The following is a 21,414-nucleotide window of genomic DNA, read 5'->3' as shown; positions in this document are numbered from 1 at the left end:
CCAAAAGCCCTGACAGTATCCAGCGAGTGTGGGGCTTCTTTTAAAAAAAACACACTAAACTGGGAGCTGGTGCCAGGCAGGGCAGCCATGGGGGTGTGGCTGGAAGAATGGGTGGGGGAGGGGCATCTCATGGCAAAGCCCCCCACACAATGTGGAGCAGTGGGGACTGGGGAAGCAGGCAGGGGATGGGGTCTGGAGGGGATCCCCCATGGTCCCCTCCCCCCTCTTCCAGCTCCCCCAAGGCACCTACTTACCAGCATGGAGTCCAGGTCCAGCTCCCTGTAGCAATGAGTGGGGACTGCCCAAATCTCCAAATATCTTTTCTGACTTGATTTGGAGAGCTTTGAATCGATTCAGACCTTTTTACTGGTCTCCCAATTCCATTTGGACTTGGAGATTCGGCCACTGAATTGGGCCGAACGTACTCTGAATTGAATCAGCACCCAAAGCTTTGCATAGCCCTAATAGGAAGGTATGGGCTAATTTGCTCCCCAGGAAAATTGCATCTTACTGCTTCACAGGGCTGAGTTTAAATCCCGAAGCAAAGATTTTGAAAAGTCTCCCAAAACTATCAGCATTATCTATTATATATCGCTACCATGCAAGTAAGTGCCCAACCCCTTTCAGAATCTTGCTAAATTCTTGCCTTCACTGTCCTGATGCCACACTTCCAGAAACATGGTAGATACTTCATAAGCATATTTCGTGCTCCAAGCCTATTCGTAATGTCTATGATTAATTTGCCAGTGAATGCACTGGGGAAGAGCTAAGGCAAAAAAAGCAGGTAAAGACCAACACAGCCATTAAATAGGAATGCTTGTTACTCTCTGGTGAACTGCAATAAAAAACTAGTAATTTACATATGAATGATTCTGTAGCTTATTAGACACGCTCTAGTACATCTGTTTTTCTAATAAATGCTAGTTTAATGTTAGTTTAAGCAGAGATTTAGGGTGGAGTTTATTTTCAAAAGCAATTAGCTGGAAGTAATGGGAATGCTAACTTCCTTGGCATTCCTTAAAATTCTACAAATATACAATAATTATGAAAAACATTGTTAGAAGAAAGTTCTAACTTGCCATTACTACTTCAATTTGGTACTATCAATGAACTGAACATGTTATTATGACATGGTATAGTTTTATGAGCTCATTTTACTGTCTTTCTTGGTAATTCTACAGGCCTTGGCCCCAGATTTTTCATCTTGCACATATCTCTATCCCACTTGTGCTAAAGGTGCAACTATGACAACTGCATGCCATTTGCTGTAGCCTGATACGAATGTATTGGGCGACAGGGACCTGAAGGCAGTCATTTTATTTTCCCTAACAGCTTCCCACGTTCTACAGCTCTGTCCTCTTCTAGGCCTATCTCACTAACCCTCTACCAGCTGCCACCACCTCCTCCCACATCTTTTCTGACACAGGAGCAAGCACTGAAAGCAGAACTGGGGTGGCAAATTGGTTTCCCACAGCACAGCCAGATGCACAGAACCCAGGAGAGGTGTAGAAGTATGTGAAAGAGCTGCCAAATGTTAGAGTGATACTTGTGATGGGTACATTTGGCAACGCAGGACTTGAAGGAAAGCTATCAAGGAGACATGACTCCAAAGATGGCATGAGGAAAGGTAACATGGCTCCAACAGACAAATCCAGGTTATTCATTTAATCAACCTATATAAGCCCAAGAACTTTGGGGTAACTGTAAACTAATAGCTTGAATTGCCTCAGACAATTGCACAACAACAAAGAAAGAGAGACAGAGAGAGACCCCATTAAAATCACCTTGTACCATCTCAGCACAAAAGGAACATGCATTTGTTTTCCTCTCATCTATGTTAAGTACTCCCATAGATGGGAACCCTCTCTAACCCAAAGGACAGACTAAGAGAACAGGAAATTATGCTGCTCATTTTGCAAAAGGCTAAAAACAAGTGGAGGGTCTACTTTAATAGCTTCCTTGAAAAAACCTGAAGCAGAGTTCACATGCTTGGCTCTTTCAATAGCAGCTGAAGTCTGTTTAAGCATAACCCAAGAAAAGACTGGCCCAGTCCACACAGAGGAAGACATATCCTCATATTATACCATATCCTCATATTATACCACATAAGTATCTACCACCTTAAAATGGAAAGATGCACATGGGAAGACTTCTAAAAAAAACCGCTTAAACATTTTTTTTAAATGTGACTCGAATAAAGTCAGAAGTAATGCATTCCTTTCTGATTCACTCATTTCCTCTAAGTCTTCTATTATGAGACACACCCCTAAATCCCCCTAACAGGTCCTGCAAGCTGCTGAAATAGACAAGGCCCTGCCCTTCCAGTCAATAACAAGGTCTACAATCCAATCCTTATCCTTCAGGAGCCACTATACAATTTCTGTGTTGACATAATCCCCTTTTTATTCCTTAAAGTTAACTTTGTTTTTAAATCTTAAAACATAATGTTATGCTTGTGGCAAATGGCTACTACCCAGGGAGTACCAGAAATTTAAGTCCTATCCACTGAACAAATGCAAAGTCTCCAGATCATATGTGCTTCAAGCTAGGGATGCGAAAGGTTAAACATTTAGATAAATATATTTATACTGGTAACAAATTATTGGTTAACCTTTAGTACAGGGCACAGACTGACAGGGAAGGGAAGCAGTGAGGTGCCTTAGGAATAGGAAGGCAGCAGGGCAGGCAGGAGGGAGAGAGGAAGAATCAAAGAGGAGAAGGGAACAGGCAGGTTGGGGACTAGTACTTATAGCTTATAAGGTTAATGACTTGTCAATTAAGCAATTAGGTGCTCCTTCACAGGTGCTCCCTCCTTCCCAGCACAGTAATAGGGCAGGAAAGCCCCAAGCCATCTATAGCTTCACATATGCCATGTTATCTGGCAGAGCTTGCCACCACCTCCCCACTCCAGCCTGTCAAAGGCCCAGGGAACAGCTTCCAGCATTTGCTGTGTCCAGGCTGCTGTGTTATTGGTTAACCATTTAACCAGTATAATTAGAGGATGTTAAACGGATATTTTTATAAACAATATTTACATCTCTACTTCAAATCTCATGGTGTCCAAAACAGTCATTTTTTGGCTTTCTTGTAGAGACGGCCAATATGTTGCTAGTGAGGAGTGTGTAATATTTTAGAGATTCCTATTTGTCTGCTACGAAATGAACAAACTTATCTCATATCAGTTACCAGACAGCCGTAAGATAGAATAATGTAGTAGAATAGGCAATTAGCATCAGTTTTAATATAACAAGGTAAGTGGAAAAAAAAAGTATGTAGACCACAAACATACTGATGGTGACAACTAGCCAATACCCTTAAAATATGCTAATTTTAAGTATCTTTTGAGCAGCATATTTAAACGAATAACTTACCAATAGTAAGGTCGTGCACTGGTTGAAATCTTTTGTCCGTGAACTGTAACAACAAACATGATTTTCCAACACCTAATAGAAAAAAAAAAAACAACTCGTGTCATTCCGTTAAGCAGCAGCAATTAAAAATGCATTTTAAACAAGTTATAATTTAGGCCCATTTTGTGATCATAGCTATCTAAACTATTTTATTCCTTCACATTAGAGAAATAAATTTTAGAATTTCAGCAGAATTTACAACTAAAGAGACAATTCAAAGAGTAACATTAAAATGTAATTTTTCAGTGTTTATTTTTTGGCGGAGTATAATATCTGAAATGAGCTGCCCTAAAAGGTCACTATGACTATAAAAAGGCCACGTAACTGCCCACAGAAGTCTTTCACTCAGTAGTTCTGTACAGCATTTTTCTTGAACTGCCCCACAAAGAGCACCTCCTTTATTACCTCTAGTTGTATTTGTTACCCCTCTGTTTTTCATAACCCTTCCTTCACTGGTCTCATACTGCTACACATGTGCCTCTCTTTCTGGCCAGCCACTGTTTTTAAAACACAGCTAGAATAACTTTATCCTGATGAAGGGAAGAAAACAAAGCATACCAGGAACAGTGCTTTCAAATTAACCTCCCCCCACCATCTTTAGTGCTGCTCTGATCCCCACCCCAGGCCTACCTGATACAGAGTTTGAGCCCTGAAGCACTGGAACAGAGGCTGAAGGCTTAAGCCTCTCACTGCAGATTAGGGGCATGATGCTGCTGCCTAAGGTATCACCACTAAAAGCCAAGTTATCCCTGGCCTGGCCTTGCAACTAGTGGTAAAGGGTTAGCAAGGATCCAACTATCTGAATTCAATGACAGCTACAGGACCAGGGAAGGGTTAACCTGACTCTTGCCAGTGTCACAGGACACCACCTGTAGCCTCCTGTCTCTACTGGGCTCCATGGAGAGCTCCCCTCCATTCTGGCACCTGCACCTCCTCTTACTGAGCACCTGGAGCTCCTGGGGCCTCACATAAGCCATACACAATAGCTATCAGTACTCCCTGTGACACATATGCTGGAGGCTGGCCACCCTGAACTACACAAACTAAATAGATATGAGTACAAAATCACTAGCTCAGTTACAGGACAAGATTGTGCAAACATAGCAGAGCAGGGCCAGAAAAAATGACAAAATATGAGAGCCAGACAAATGCAGTTAATGGTATAAAGTTATAAACTTAGCAGAAAACATAAATGATCAGGACACCAGTCAACAGTGGAGGATTTTATTGATCTTTCAGCTTTCTTCTCCAGCAGCTTTGCACACTAGTGTGGGATTTCATAACTCAGTATGATCATCCAGCTACATTAGATATCAGGAAAATAAAAACAAATCTGTGGAAAATTGAAGCAAATTAGATCCACGAGGAATAAAGGACCTTAAGAGGACAGTAGAAAGAAGACTGGGACAGTTGGAAGGAAAAAATTTCTAGTTAATAGTTGATTTTTCACCATTTCATCAAATGCATTCTTATTCATTTTATTTAGCCAGGACTAAGTATTTTTTATCAGTTGAAGCTACCGAATCGGTGCCTTATAGGTATAAATCACAAATAAAGTCATCCTTGGCACAAAGCCACTTTCCTGGTATAAGGGAAACTATGAATCAAAACTAAAGACAGAAAGTAAAAAATATTTTGTAAAACTGCATTTCCTGTGAGATTATTAGTACTAGCCTGATAAGCAAGATTTCAAAGATTTGCACTGGCAAACAACACAAAAGCTGTAACATGTTACATAAGTATTGCCCTTGTTCCTTAGTACCCTCATATTTAGATTGGAAATTACTTCAGAATCACCTAAAGAAAATGACACTGTTTAGTAGTTTGTAAACCAAGGGTTAAAAATGTACTCACTAAACGGAGAGGGGTTTTTTTCCCCCTGAAGAACCACAGCTGAAGCCCTATATAATATCTGGTGAATTCCAGTTTTCAGTTAAAAATTTCTTTGGCCACAAAACTCAATCAAATATTTTAAAAAAAGGAGAGACTTCTCTCTTTCTACAATTGCAGGCAGCTCTAGTGCCACTGCAGCTGCTCAGATTCGCTTAGGAGTAGAATTAAATTAATACATCTGACCAGTTCTGCATTTGCTATTCATGACCCTGCGGAGGTCAGTAAAATGGTAAAAACACAAAAATAGTTCCTTAGCTTCTGTATGAGAATGCGGTAAAATAACAAAAATAGAGCCTGGTAGCTAGTGGGTCTAGTATAAGAGACATTTCCTTAAAGTAACCAAAAGCTTAGGGTCTTCCTTCTCCTTTCCAGAAAGCAAAAGGGGGAGGAAGACTTGGACAATCCAATTTAATCAGATGGCTATTAGAGAAAGAGGGAAACTTACATTTCTGTCCAGGGTGCCTGTGGCAGATATTCCTCTGCCTTCCTCAAAATTTGGGGCAAGTAAAATGAAGGTCAAGGTTCTCATGAATTTGATTATGAACTTTGAGCTGAATTCCAGTTGCTGGTTATCTGGTTTATATTTCTCTTCTTGCTAACCATCAAGCTTATGGATCATAGGGTACAGGTTTCCCCCAGCTTATGTGGGTTCTGTATGTGCTAATTCGCTCTTATGCAATGCCCTTTTTATACCAAAAATTTGTTGTGCGAAGTAAATTCACTGTTATGAGATTGGCATGGTGGAAGACTGCAGTCAGCTGCTTTGTCCAGTGCATTGCAGGAGTGACACGCACCAAAATAGTCTCCTGTGTGGATCTGTGCTCCTCGCTCATTGTCTGCAATGAGTGTTTCTGTAGTTGCCATCCCCACTATGGTAACATTCACCAACACCCTGTGCTTGTGTGTACTGCCTGCTGTTGGTGAGTACCAAAATTGTCTTGTAAAAGTGGTAGAAATGGGTCTGGGGGTCAGTGCAGTCGAGGTCTTGGAATGTATCCCTATTTGTTACATTGTAAAGTGGGTTCCTTTTATGTGAATTTGAGTTATGCAGTGTTTTCCAGGAACATATATACAGCATAAAGCGAGGGGAACCTGTATGTGTAAGAGGCCCATCAGGTAGGCCTAGGCTAGAGTACAGAGAGTAAAGACTGCCCTAGGCCAACCGTCCCGTCCCCCCCACCGCCCCCCCACCCCTTTAGACCACGGAAACAGTCCAAAGACCAGACCAAGTGGAGACATTCAGTGCCTCCATGGTTGTAGCTTCTGCCAGAGAGCAATAAATGAGAGCTGCTGTTGATTGCCTAATACCTGAGCGAGGGTACATTTCTGTTAAGCTAAAGGACATCACACTTTCTCTAGCCACGGAGTACCCACAAGGGAGTGGGGAATAAGGTTTTGAGGCGCTTTATACTTGCCTTACTCTGGAGGATGCAACATTGTGGTATTTTATAGGACCTACCCTGCCACAAGTAGCCCCACCACATTGTCACAAAGCCCACCAGCTGGATGCAGTTTATGGTCATACTCAGCACAGGCCTGGCTAGCTCAGCTGATAGAGCACGGAATTTTTAATATCCAGGTTAGGGGCTCAACCCCTTACGTTGGGTACACATTTATATTTCTAGTACATTTTTAAACCACGATTTGTGTAGTATTCTTTCCTGTGTACACTTCTGAGAGCCACTAGGAGTCACACAGAGCACATACACCAACACAACCTAAACACAAACAATCAACCACTGCAGAAACCTAGGTAGTTAAAAAACAAACAGCTCAACACAAGAAAAAAGAAAGGTATCAATAGTAATAGTTAAGGGGAATTTCACCCATTTGAATTAGAAGAAAAATGTAGAGGTGACAAGCAAGTCTGGGTTTGTATATTCCACCCCCACCTCCTCCCTCCACACACACAGAAACACACTTGTGCATTTCTGCCATATAAAAGTTACTGGAAAAGTTTAGGGAGAAGTTCCCCTGAACATTTTGCAAAAAGACTTGTTGGAGATCTTACGGTAAAAGAAGAATAAAAAGGAGAGATGCACCAATCTTCAATCAAAACTTCTTTTCTAAAATATTAAATCACTGAGATTATACAGGTGTTTAAAAAACATTAGTCTGACTATAAGTCCTTTACTTAACTGTTTTCACCTATCACCTCTCCCCCATCCCTCTTTGGCATCTCACCTGATAAATCTTTGAGGGGTTTTCTGGAGGGGCTTTTTAGTTAATTCTGCACTACTTTATTTATCAGATTTATCTGTGGCTCTGTCCAAAGATGAGCCTTCAGGGCACATGCTGATGATGCAGGGGTTGTAGGTCTCAGTAAACTCTATGCCCTCCTTTCAGTAACTGAACCAGTGAACACCATAACATGGAGCCCTCTGCAGCCTTCCAGCTTTCTTTATAGGTACCCCAAGCCTTGTGGCAGCTCTTTGTTATTCAATCTTTTCCAGTCCACTTGGCTCTGACAGCCCATCTGTTCCACTAATTACCTCTCCAAGTTACTATGCTTCATCAGTCCTTGTCCCCTGTGAGGCATCACTCAATTAACTGCCCACTATCTCACTCTGCTGCTAGACAGCCTTCAGGTGAGTCTTGCACTGGGTGCTGTTTGGTAAGGGGATTCAGGTCCACCTTATTTTACCGGCTCCAAGCCCCAGTTGATTATGGTGTTATCTATAGCGCCTTACTCCTTGGACCTACTACTGATTCACACCACCAGGGACCCTATACAAAATCTCTAAGTCCATGCTGCATCTCTTGGCCAGTCTCTGTCATCCTCCACAATTTAAATACCTCACTGTGGTCTCTTCTGCTCTGTTCTTCTCCACAAGGCTCTGAGGCCCCTTCACTTTTTGCTCCAGCTTCTCTTGGGTTCATCTGTACTAAATCAACAGCAAGTCTCTGAGACCACAGGGCTGGGCCAAAGTCCATGGATAAGTTCCAGTGCCAAAAGTTCAACAGCTCCAGCTCCAGCGCCATCTCCAACAGCTGCTCTCAGACCCATCAAGAGACCGAGGGCTCAAGAGTGGGTGCTGGAGAAAAGTCCAGAGCCATCTAAAAGGTAGACTTTTGGCTCTGGAATGTTATCAACTGGGGGAAGGACGGCATATTCAGTCCATCAGACCCACTACTGACATAATGTACACAAGCCCTCCGGTAATCAGACTGAAAGCTTGAGCCCTTCTCCCAGACCCACTCTTCTGCTTACGTGCTTATGCTTTCTTGCCGTATTTTAAATGGAAAATACGTAATAATGTGGAAACTATTTGAAAAAATTTGGCTCTCCTTTTCTTTTGATTTTTGCTCTCTGAAGATGCGTGTTAGCATCCCACGTTTTTCTTGATGAGGATGGTGTGCTTCTATTGCAAATTTGTTCTCTCAATCTAAATTGAAAACATGCCGTACTGTACAGTTTTTACTTTCTGTAGTTAGTCAAGTTTAAACCTGGGATGTAGGTGTTGGAGTGCTAACTTAACTAGCCACCTCATATTAAATGAACCGTATCTTGTCCCCAGTAGGATGTTATATCAAGATAGATTACTCAATGTAAAAAGAAACTTATTTCAACATTTTTAGGGCTTTGCTCCCAACATAAAACCACATAATACCACGGAAACTGTTATAAATACAAAAAGAGCTGCTGCCTAGGTACCAGTAAAGGCAACCTTCAAGGCATCCCTCAGTGCTCATCTTACCCCCCTCAATACCACAAGCCAGTTTCTTTCAAACCAAGAATATAAAATAACTTATTTACTTAAATCAAAGATGATTTTTTTTTGTCCCATTTAACATGGGGGAAAGGGCTTGTTATCTTGGATTTGGGGAATACAACTGTTGTGGCTCCAACTCGGGCCTCAATCCAGGCCTGGGACTAGAGGTGTAGCATGCCCACCCTGCTACCTCCCTCCTTCACTACCATTTACGCTCCAGCTCCAGCCCAGAGCATAGAATACATGCTAGCTCTGGCCCGTCGACACAATAGCGATGGCAATAGTGACATTTCCAGCCCCAGCTCCGGGGCTGCCACTGTCTGAACTGCTGCTGTGTGGTTGGACAGGGGCCAGAGCTGGAGCTGCTGCTTACCTCCTGCCATCTCTGGTTCCCACACCATCTCCCCCTCACCAGCCTCCTTGCTGTCTCCCCTACCGTGTGGGCCTGCACTGCGGCATGCCTCTTCTGCCACTTCTACCTCTCCCACCATCTTCTGCCTACCTGCTGCTTACCCTCACTCCAGTTCTTGCATGGCTCTGGTTCTACACTGGCCTGATATACATGGTTGCACTGGACCCAGCCTAGCTGGGCAATAACTGTTGTGGTGAAGGCAGCTCTAGCCAGGAACTGAAAGCCCCGGGCAAAGCTGCTACCACTGCTTACTGAGCTGGGTTGTGACTGGAGCAAGCACGTACTCCATGCCTCAAGAGCTATGCTGGAGGCAGAGAATAAGCAGCAGGCAGGGGGAAGACAGTGAAAGAAGGGGAGGGGCAGGAGCCAAAGACAGCAGAAAGGGTAGGCAGTAAGGAGAGGGGGAAGAGGGCAAGGGTCAGGCATTTAAGATGACCCTTCAATAATTAAATGATTCTATACATGGGTAATTATAGCAAAGTTATAGACTTTCCATGAATAGTACCCAATTAAATTGGGGGAGGGAGGAGCAGGGTCAGCTTAAATTCAGAGTCTTCTTGTATTCAGGTAAATAATACATTAACATTAAATGCCAATTAATGTTCTCAAATATATGACAAGATTCCCCCACAAAGCAGCACAGGGGAAAAAAAAAAACAACACCACACTCGTCGTCTTACATTTATATACAAAGAAACAGCATTAAAACCCCCATCTTTTATCATTAAACTTCTGCCAAAAGCAGCATGTACTCAGTAACAGAAACCAACTATGCAGTGGATTAAATACAGCTAACATTGAGCATAACTATAACACACATAGGTTCCCATCAGTATGTTTGCCCACTACAGGCTATCACCAAAAAACAGATTAATACAGCACATCTGAATAAGATATATAGTAGTGCTCATTACACTCAGCCCACCCTCAGTGTCAACTCTTTTCCAAGTCGGTGAGCCACTACACTGAATACATTTCAACTTAATCTTCACTCCCATGGCTGAACTGGAGTTTTCTTTCCCATTTCCAATGATTCCTCTTTCTTTACCAGACTCAGATGCTTGGCAAGCATCACCAAAAGGGGCCCCAAACAGTTCACCCAGAACCCCTCTGTCGCCCCTCTCAGCCTGTTGTACGGGATTAGTGTGGCTCAGCCCCAGGTTGCCCTGCACACCTCATTGACATACTAATTTTTGGAGGATCCCAGGATTCCAAAGATTTTAGATCCCAAGAAAACCCAGTTCCAGTCAAGAGTGGGGGGCTAATTAGCACATGGATCCTCTTTGGGGGGCATAACTGGAGTATATAAATATACTGAGCACTGCTGAGCTGATGGGTCACCATGGCTTGAAATGTTGACTCTGCTGGCGCTCAGCCCAATGAACTGTATGATAAATTGTGAGCCTGTCTTCTTTGGATTAGATATAGTACAAACGATATATGATATTAAGTAGGTAGAAAAGGGCTGCTTAAAGATGCGTTTATGGAGTACCTGTGCTAAAAAACTGCAGCAGTTTCAAAACAGGTAAAATGCATCAATTCTGGATGAATTAAGTCTATGATTACTCATACTAAAGTCAGTGTTTTCAAATTTGCCCCTTATTTCCATGTGTTCAGGGAAATCAGGCTCTGACAATAAAGGGAGTGGGGGGGACACAAAAGGCAAGAGGGCCACATAATTTTCTCAGATTTATTTTCCCTGCTGTAACAGTGTGAGAGGGCCAAATTCAAGACAAACCTCCAATAATTAGATTATATATCTGGAAAACTATAATAAATTTATACATTTTCCAAATATAGAATCTAATCATTGGGAAGGTTGTCTCATATTCGAGTAAATATAGTAAATTAAAAATGCAAAAGTCACATTTCCCACCTTTCTTCTTGTATGGTAAACTACTGGACAAGTTACAATCCAAGGAAAGGAAGTATTTCTTCTACAAAGATGTATAAGCAATGTCCTTTTTGCATAAGAAATGTTTCTTAAAATGGATTCTTGAGGTTTGAAATTAAAATCTACTTACCATTTTTTATTACACCAATAGCAAAACTGGACTCCATTATGCTACACTAAACACAGAGTAAGGAACAGCTACTGCCACAAAGATCTCATAATCTAAGCTAGCAAGGCAAACAAAAGGTAGAAGAAAGGTTTCTACTTGGAAGAGGGAAAATTGTGGCAAAATGAGATAAACTTAAGTAACTTGCCCACAATGTCCAGCAGAGCTGAATGCTGAACACAGCTCTCCCAAATCCCAGTTTAGTGCTTAAGCTGCAAAACCATTCTTTATTAAATTTGCAGAAACTTTTCCACTTCAATTAACACTTTTCTTTTTCAGATACTCGTAACAATTCTTAGAAAGTTTTAAATAAACTGTTCATCTGTTTCTGAAAATGAAGTGAAAACATGCTTTTCATAGATATAAATGTTTTACTATTTTTAAGTCCCCACCCCATATACTACAGCACTTTAGAAATCCGAGACAGAAATGTGTGGTTTGCTAGAAACATAGCCTATGGAATTCTGCAGTCTGGAAAAAGTCAAGTCATAACAAATCTAAAAAAAGGATGTTGTAGATATCCATTACATTTTGCAATACTAAATGTCTGTCATCATTCACTTGACTGTCTGTTAGTAGTAATCAAGATACACAGGAAAGGTAGTGGTTTTTAAGTGTGCCCTGTTTTGATATAGGATAAAAAGGTGTGGATGACATGACAGAAAGCCTTCTGCCTCATTAATTGTGCCATTAGATATTGATTGCTTCTTTTATATTCTAAAATATATATATATTAAGAAACCTCAAATGAAGATTACAAAATGAAGCAGCCAAAAATCAGGAAGTGATAAAAATAAGGTGCCTTACCTAAAGTTAGCTTGGTGTAATGATGCAGTTTAATACTGCATGATCACATTGAACAGAGAATTAGGCCGGGTTGTGTAGTATACAGCATGCATACCTTATATATTTCAGTTGTATGGTAGATAAAGAAAAAAATATTTTAATGATGCTGTTCTGGGAACCAGAAGAGCTGTATCCTATTCCTGCTGTGCAATACAGGAAAAAAACTTCCTGGGGCTTCAATTTAAACTCTTTAAAATGACAAACTACTTGATCTCACAGGAATCTTTCAAGGGGAAGATACTGTTTGTTCAGAAGGACAAAAAGATTGAACAACTGCTTTTATTTAAAATGTTCATCTAGGTGAAGTAAGGTAGGGGTCCTAGAAAACATGAGAAGTGAGCCTGTAATTAATGACTATCATAATACATAACTAGAAAGGACAAATTTAAATGCATTTCCTAACTTCTATTTCCTAGTTCTTTTAGGTGCCATACAGTTTTTTATGTCATACGTGCACATTTGCTTAAAAGACACCCCATTTGAGATATATTGTCATAAACAAAACTTGAGTGAAAAAATTCTGACACACATGATAATACTGTAAGGTTAGTTTCTTGTTTAAAAAGAGTAACAGTAATGGTAGTAAGCCATGAGAGCCTGAAGTCAGGCAGAAGACAGAGTACCTAGTACAGAGTACAGGCAGAAGACAGAGTACCTTATAAAAGTAACTAAATTAGAGATACAATCTATAAGGTGCAAATCTACCCTGCCTTCTTGCTGAAAAGCCATATTTATACAGGTATTCCTCAGTTAACGTCGTTCTAGTTAATGATGTTTTATTATTACGTCACTGATCTATTGGAGAACATACTCATTTAAAGTCATGCAACATTCAGTTATAACGTTTGGCTGCCGCCTGCTAGTAGTTCGCTACTGAGATGTAATTGGATTCACTTAATATCGTTTCACTTAAAGTTGCATTTTTCAAGAACATAAGAACGACGTTAAGCAAGGAGTACGCTGGCACCTGGTTACATGCTATGAGAAGACCTTGTGGTTTCTTTGCAATCTACCAAACAGACCTGAGCCAGGAGGTCAGATTTATATAATCATGTTCCCACACAGCTTCAGTAACCCCACAGCAACGTGGCAGAGAGAAACCACAGCCCATTCTTCTCTCTGAACTTCTCTCAAGCCCTAAATTTAAATATTTAATCTGAATCGACTCCCCATGACTTCTCTTTCTTTTCCTCATTCTGTTACAGGCTATATCTCCTAGAGCAGGCTTGTCCAACATGCGGCCCACCAAAGCATTTTGAGGCCTGAGGTGCTGCAATGGGAAACAAAAGTAAACACTGTTTACTTTCTTTCCTACCCCTTATCCCTCCCCCAGCCCCTCAGCAGCTTCCTAATGGCTGCTGAAGGGCTGGAAAAGGGACTAAGTTCCCAGGTGCCGCTTGGGACAGGATAAGCCCAGCTGGAGCAGCAGGGGCTCAGGTGCACTTTCCCCCGTACCTGTGCGGGTCAGTCCCGAGTGGCACATGGCTCCACCGCTGCCTTTGCTGGCTGGTACCAACCCAGGTAGGTCTGTCCCATCTGGAGCAGCATGCAGCTGAAGCCGGATTCCCACGTGCTGCTGGGGACAGGAGGCAGCCAGCCAGGTTGGCACCAGCCAGCAGAGGCGGTGGTGGAGCCTCCTGCCTTTTGGGACCTGCTGGTGCAGGGAGGGGGAAAGTGCAGCAGCACATGGGGAAGCCACTGCTTGATAGGAGATGGGATGGACTGGCCAGGCTGCACCAGGGAGGGAAAGCTGTGGCTGAACGTGCTGCAGCTGTGCTGTATGTTTGTTTAAGACTGAACAATATGCTCAAGAATACAGCATGAATGATCTGGGCTTCAGTGTAAATCTGGAGCAGGTAAAAATCTTTGTAAAAATACTGCCCAGTGTTTGGATTGTGTTTGCTTCTGTTTCTCTTTGTGGGGAACTGGGGGTTCAACTTGTTGCTGCTTGTTAAATATGTGTTACTAACAAGTTATTAATTCAATAAAAGTAAATCTTCTTGAAGATTAGTCTAAAAAATGCCCATATTCTGTTGCTTTGATTAGTTTCCACTCTGGCTAAGAATCTTTTCCACATTTGATCTGTCAACTTGCATTATGCTTCTTTCATTCACTGAGAAGTGAGTAGAAGCGAAAGTGTTTATTTTAGTCAACTGTTTGGTATTATTTCATTGTTGCTTTTATATTGCTTTTATTTTAGATTTTAAACCACATTTCCAGACTCATTTCATTTAGATTTTAAACCACATTTCCAGACCCATTTCATTGTCAATTCCTGCAACTTCAGTGGTGTCAAAGGTCACATGACATCACTTTCTGCTGTGATACCACTTCCTGTGAGAGCTTTGAATATGGCTCATCAACCCACTGGGTGATAAAAAGTTCATGATCCAGCCCCACATTCAAAAAGGTTGGACACCCCTCTCCTAATTAAAAGTTTTAAAGAAGCTGGAAACACAGCTCCTTTTCCTCACTACAACAAGGAAAATGTCTTAAAGTTGCAGTCTTGATTTGTATTTTCAAGAAAGTCTCTGACAGTCTTATCCTCAAACAAGGCAGTCTTAAAAAATAGCCCATCTTAATGAAGTAGGGCTAATAGTGCTTCCTCCATGACAAGCCCAAAGGACCCTCTGATATGAAGCCCTGGTATAGGTTCATAAGGAGCAAGATTATGGTTTTGAGACCCCAGGTTTTCTTTGTCCCTAGCAATCCATGGCTGCTCAGCTCTTGGGGGGTTAGAATACTGATGTTTCACACAGCACAGGAGACAGCTCAACTCCAAACAAATAGTCTTTATTGTGCCACTGCAGTTCCCTCTGCCCTCCCTGAGACTACTCCTTCCCCCCTCCCCCATCAAGTCTCTCAGAGCCTGTCTCCTCCTCTTCTAGGCAATCAGCCACACTTGCAACAAAAATCACAAACCTAGTGTGGAAAAACAGAAGACCATCTGGAAGACTGGTCCTCACACATCCATCTGCACGATAATAAAAGTATTTTAAAATCCTGTATCAATGGTATCTCACCCCACTTACAATTACATGCATTTATGGTACAGGAACAAACAAATGCTGGAGATCATGTGGTCAGTTAGGAGGATTCTACCACATATGGCGGACATCCTAAAATCAAACTGCTCTGGAAGAAGGTTGGAGACATAGTGAAGAAATAACAGAATGCCAGCTCTTAGAAAACCCCTCAGTATTCTTAATGAACCTTTCTGAGAACACTACAACATATTAAAGTCATAAGGACATGATCATTTATCTTCTAACAGCTGCAAAAATTGTACCTACAGAAGCCTGAAAGAGAAATACCCCCCCTAAAATCACCGACTGGTTCAGAAAGTTGGGGAAGTTAGTAATGAAGAAGTTGTGCTATCAAGTTAGCGTTCTACAAGGGAGAAGGAAAAGAGATGCTTGCTTAGAGCTGGTGGAATTTTTCTGGAGTGCGCTAAAAATGAACCTACTTCTGCCTCCAAGTCAGGAAGTTTAAGAATTTTTTTTTGACTACCATAAGGAGGTGCAGGTTCTATGAGCTAATGCTTAAAAACAAATCTAGAATAAATTTAAAAAATTAGAGATTAATAGCAAATAAGAAAAATTGTGCTTTTCAGAACTCTGAAAAGTCCGGGGAGGGAAAAGAAGAGAAGAAGAAACACAAAAGCTTAATATCAACCAAAACATATATGAACCCTCAGCAACTAAAAGGTAGAGAATAAAAATTTAAAAGAAACACTAGACTTGTGGATGTTGTCTTGGGTTAAAGTGATGGTAGATAAAAATCTGCCTTATGTAAATTTTAGAGAATTGAATATTTAAAAAATGTTAAATTTGTTATTTGTTAAATTGGATTAATTAATAAAGTTAAAAAAACAACTATACTAAAACTACAGTATTAACACTCATACAATCAAATGAAGCATAAGTTAATGAGGACCAATCAAGGAGCAGTCTCTGAGTCCTAGGGTGAAAATGGTAGTTTCCTAAGTAGCACACTTTAAATATTTACAGAAACTATTCACAGCAGAGTATGCTCATACTGAGCTCCCAAAGTTTTCCCCCAAAAAACTGTATGCTAGAACTCAACCACCTTTGCCATTTTGATCACAAGGTGGAACAAATTCAGCATCTCTGCAAGCAGCAACAGTACCTCCTTGAAAAGCTTACAGATAATTGATCACTGCTGTACTAAGTTTATTTATTAAGAGCTGAAGTCACTGCCACCAAGAAAATAAACAACTTTTCATATCTGTTATGCATGTTACTTGCAAACTTGAAAATAATTTTTTTAGCTTAATCAACTCCAATTTTATATATGCATCGAGGATCTATTAATAGGGGTTTTAAAAGCCAATTAAGCTTTACCCTCCAAGAATTAGATGATATGGGGCTACAGGAAAACAGGTATGTTTATTAAAGATACCAGAAATGTCAAGTCAAGTTACACAAAAACTGTTCTATTTCTAAGTTTACTGAAGAACCGACTTAAACAACTGCATTAGGAATGCATTTGCAAGAGTTGAAAAACTTGCAGTTAAGTCTTTCTGGTAAACCATTCCTAAGCAATTAAGAGGATCTACATTCTCCAACCTGCTGCCTAATTCCTATTCTTTTGGGAAATGTGTCTAGGAAACAAACCTTAGACCAAGATATAGACAGTGAAGTGGTGATTCCTAAAGGGCATGCTGTAAAAAATGATAGTTTAATCAATATCAGATCTGGACCACAGAGCTTCCCATGGGTCCATAAATTTGGCAGTGGGGGAGTGGTGGCAATAAACACTATGCCAACTTCCCCAATGCCAAATTCCATAATCCATATTAAATATTTTCTATCTAGCACCTTTACAATAACAAGGGTATAAGGGTGCTGCAGCTAACACCAACCTGTGCAGAATTACATGTGAAGGGGCTGCAAACCTAAGCGTGAGTTAATAAATAAATCAGACAGGGTGGAAAAAAATTAATGATTAAAAAATATTTTTTTTATTTAAATCAGATTTTTTGATTTAATCATTTTTTATTTTTAAGATGCTTTAAAAATAAACTTATATAAAGATAGTTTTAATTTATGATATGTTAAAGCTCAAAGCTATCATCATGCAATAGTGATTATAATTTCTAATTATATCCTATTTGAGACAATATATTCATATATTGCCACGAGTGACCAGGAATAAGAGTCACAAGCTGGCAGAGGATAGATTTAGGTTAGATATCAGGAGGTGTTACTTCACAGTCAGGGCGGCTAGGGCCTGGAACCAACTTCCAAGTGAAGTGGTGCAGGCTCCTACCCTGGGGGTCTTTAGGAAGAGGTTAGATGAACACCTTGCTGGGGTCGTTTGACCCCGATACTCTTTCCTGCCATGGACGGGGGTCGGACTAAATGATCTACTCAGGTTCCTTCCGACCCTAGAAACTATGAAACTATCAAATTCCCATAAGTCGTCTGGCTAAATAACACTAGTTCTTTCAGTCTTCCCTCACCAGTCGCATCTCCCAGGCTCCTGATCATTGTTGCTGCCTTGTGCCGGACTTTCTCCAGATTGTCCGCATTCTTCTTGAAGTATGATGCCCCGAACTAAACATTACTACAGATGAGGCATGACCAGTGCTGAACAGCGGAAGCATCACTTCCCCCTATCTGCAAGTGATGGTCTTTTAATTCAACCCGAGATACCGTTGGCTTTTTATTTTTTGGCAATGAGAGCACACAGTTGGCTCATGTTCAGCTCGTGGGTTCATTGTAACCCACAAGTCCTTCTCTACAATACTGCAGCTTAGCTGATCATTCACCATGATTTGTTTTGTAGAAGGCTGTCAAGTCGCTAGATAGCCCTGATTACAAACATGACCTCAAACCAGGGCCTTGGGCAGCTACAGCCACTCATCCTGGTCTGCCATCCACCTGGGTGATCAACAGTGACTGCACCATGACCACCATCATGTGCTGCACTAGCTCAACTACCTTGGGACAACAGTCTCAAGATAGCTGTTTTGATGGCAAGAGCTCTGGTTGTTAAATGAAACAAAGTTCAGTAGCACCAAAGGTTCCTTAATTTTGCTCATTTTGATTTTATGGAAATATGTTGTTATACATATGCTATAGTAAAAGTGCATATTAAAGATTTTGAAGGGATTACAGATGTAGCTTAATTACATCAGAGTTCTGGGTTTTTTTTAAATTAATACTGGGCTGGTGAAAAAGGAAAATATTCCTTTATCAACAAGAAGCTTCTGCTTCTGGCATCATGATACATTATTTATAAAAAAGAAGAGCAAGACATGCAATATGCAACTAAAGGAAGGGGAGAGGGAAGGAAAAAAAAAAAAGATGTTTTTGGCAGTGCTAAACCAAGTAGGTATTTTAAATCTCAGATATAAAGCAATGTTTACTAAAAAACTGTAACTATGGTGAATTCTCCCTCTTCTCTCCCCCCCTCTGGCACACATGACAGATTTTCATTCTATTTCTTTATACTAGATCAGGATTTGCCATGTCACAGGTTCCAACATCACACATGAGATACAGCACAATTTAGTAATCAACTGCCAGCTCAAAGGTCTGACTGAAACAATCACTCCTAGAGCATTTAGTTATTCATATATGACATATGTACTGATACTTTAAACTCTTAGTATCACTGTTTATGATCTACTAGTAATTCAGTGAATTTCTGAACTTTCTTTTTACTGCATCCTAGAATATTTGGATAGATATCTACTTTCTCTTGTAATTGCTCTATAAAAGCAACAATAATTAACCTCTGTCTTGTAAAGAATGACAATTCCATGTGATGATTCAGGGTCCATGTATGTACTGTCACTGATTCCAGAAAAACTCTTCTCAATTTTCAGACAAACTGCTTTTTCCTAAGTTCCCAGCCTTTCAAACAAACCCAAATTGAAAGTCAAGTTATATTATTTCTTGCTGACACCACTCCAACAGCAGAAAATTCTACAAACTAGATCTTGATCAACAATTGAGGATGCAGAATCTGTTTTGCTCTCCCAAAACTCTATCATCTGTTATACTAGAAGTAAAGTCACTGGAGCCAAAAAGCATGCAAAGGGACTAGATATATCCAGCAAAATGTAGCCAACCCTACACAATTTTCTGTAGCTGGAGCTAAAGAAGTGAGGTCAGACTAAATACTTACACTTAGGTGGATGAAAACTCTTGGTATTATGATCATGTCAAATACATGCAGGTATCTGGTATAAAACTGCATACATTTGTTTGCATAACCCAGCTTAGTAGTAATGAAGAGATCCATAAAGAGTTTCATTTCTTTTCCTTCTGAAGCATATTTAAAATTAAATGCTGAATCACCACTCAACTAGTACACTTTTAAGGAGTCTAACTAGAAATCCCTCCAATAATCTCTGAGTCAGACTGGGAGTTCTACAGCAGGAAAGATAGTTCCATAATGTAAGCTATACAAAAATTAATAAAGGGCTCACAAGAGATTTAAACTATGTCTATAGCTATCACTATAAACTTATCTGAACTGGTTTGGAAAGAAAGACATGTTTCCAAAGTGGAGCATGTCATTTTATAGCTAGGTTTATTTTGGCCCTAATTTTCCCTCTCTTTTCACATCATAAATTCTGAATCATGCAAGTAAACTTACAAAAAAAATATATTGTATTAATGTATTGTGTTCTCCTAGGGTATCTGACCATCCCCATCTATATAATTTTGTCACATGTCCTTTAGAAAGTTAAAAACTTACTCAGAAAAATTATGCCAATATAACTTTAGTATTAGGATGTAAAATTTCTGACCAGGCCCCACCAACTGAGATGTATAGAAGTTTATGCAGCTTTTCTACAACATATATTTTAAGGTCTGTGTCAAGCCTTAGACAGTATAGAATTGATGCACCTGAGTAATTATCTTGAGTTTCCATGTCCCACAATTGCAGGTACACTTTCAGGACTGAAATAAAGTAAGTGCCTCACAGAATGGCCTCAGTAAGGCAGGCCTTTCCATTCTTTAAATATTATAACCCTAGTTCTAAACTTGTCAGAGGGCAAAGGCAGCACCTTTCTGGGGAGAAAAAACACCCTCTGATTTTACTTTTGAAAGTCATGCTGCTTGATACAGTCTTTTTAAGCTCCATGTCCTGTACAGTAGAGGCACACGGGATAAAGGTATATAATGGGAGTAATTTTCTACTAAGAACTTCTTGTTTTCTTAGGTTTGAACTAATGTGGGCCTTTGCGCTGCTTAATATTTATCGTCTTTTTATAAAAACATACAGAGCTTAAGCACAAGAAATATAAGCATTAAGCCCTTCAGCAACCGTATCTGTATGTTCCTACAATGGCCACTCCAGCAATAAATAGTGAAGTTAACTTGCACAAGCAACTGTAGAGTTACTTGACCATAATGTAGACAGTGGGCAACTGCAGTACCAAGTCTGTCTGAATGCACTGTTATCAGGGGTGTCAAAAGTCCTTGGCCTCTCTGGATGGAACCAGGCCACCAGGCTCCTTACAGACTGGGTCTTGCCCCAGGGTGAGCGGTGGTAGAAACCAACCAGGGCTGGTGCAGCTGTTGCTTATTCATCTGCCATCAGTGTGCCCAGTGGGGCTCACCCTACTCCTAACCTTCCAGCCCCCCCAGGATCCCTGTGGCCCAAATGACAGGCTCCGCAGATCGCCAGCAGGCTGTGTCTTCCATGTTCCTGTGCTTTACCTTCCACCTTCCACTGGAAACCTGACCACAACTATGATGGAAAGAAACAAGCAGCCTTAGAGGCCATCAAAATTGGGCCCCTGGCTGCACCTAACCATCTCCTGGCATCAGGATGAGCTCCAAGGCTGGGCCACCGAGGGGCTCCCTGGCAACTGAAGGAGTGTGATGGAGGAGCCCCCACACGAGGGGGGCACAGGGATGGAGGATGCCTGCTCTGCTGATGTGGGCAGCAGGGAGGTGGGAGGCAGCATCGCTCCGAAAGCCACGGAAGGGGGGGGCTCCGGACTGGCTGGAGGCTGCTTGGGGCAGGGCCTGGCCTCGTGCCCTGGCATGCTCCAGACCACCTCCCCCTCCTCCGGCGGGCGCGGGGCCCAAGCC

The 21,414-nt window shown here is 41.1% G+C and overlaps 1 protein-coding gene across 1 annotated transcript in view; it reads right to left on the bottom strand.

The window, feature by feature from the left end:
• The window catches only part of RAB2A (RAB2A, member RAS oncogene family), a 74,784-nt gene that overhangs the window by 46,870 nt on the left and 6,500 nt on the right, over positions 1–21,414 (bottom strand). Inside the window, exons 2-4 of the mRNA XM_019543090.1 lie at positions 13,501–13,604; positions 10,921–10,925; positions 3,372–3,443 (exon numbers count right to left, since the gene is read on the bottom strand). Coding sequence (XP_019398635.1) covers positions 3,372–3,443; positions 10,921–10,925; positions 13,501–13,604 — 181 coding nt within the window. The remainder of the gene's footprint in view (positions 1–3,371; positions 3,444–10,920; positions 10,926–13,500; positions 13,605–21,414) is intronic.

The sequence above is a fragment of the Crocodylus porosus genome, unplaced genomic scaffold (genome assembly GCF_001723895.1).
Source record: "Crocodylus porosus isolate Cpor-Errol unplaced genomic scaffold, CroPor_comp1, whole genome shotgun sequence".
NCBI lineage: Eukaryota > Metazoa > Chordata > Crocodylia > Crocodylidae > Crocodylus > Crocodylus porosus.
Note: the sequence above shows the minus strand (reverse complement) of the source record. Positions and strands in the feature narration are given on the sequence as shown.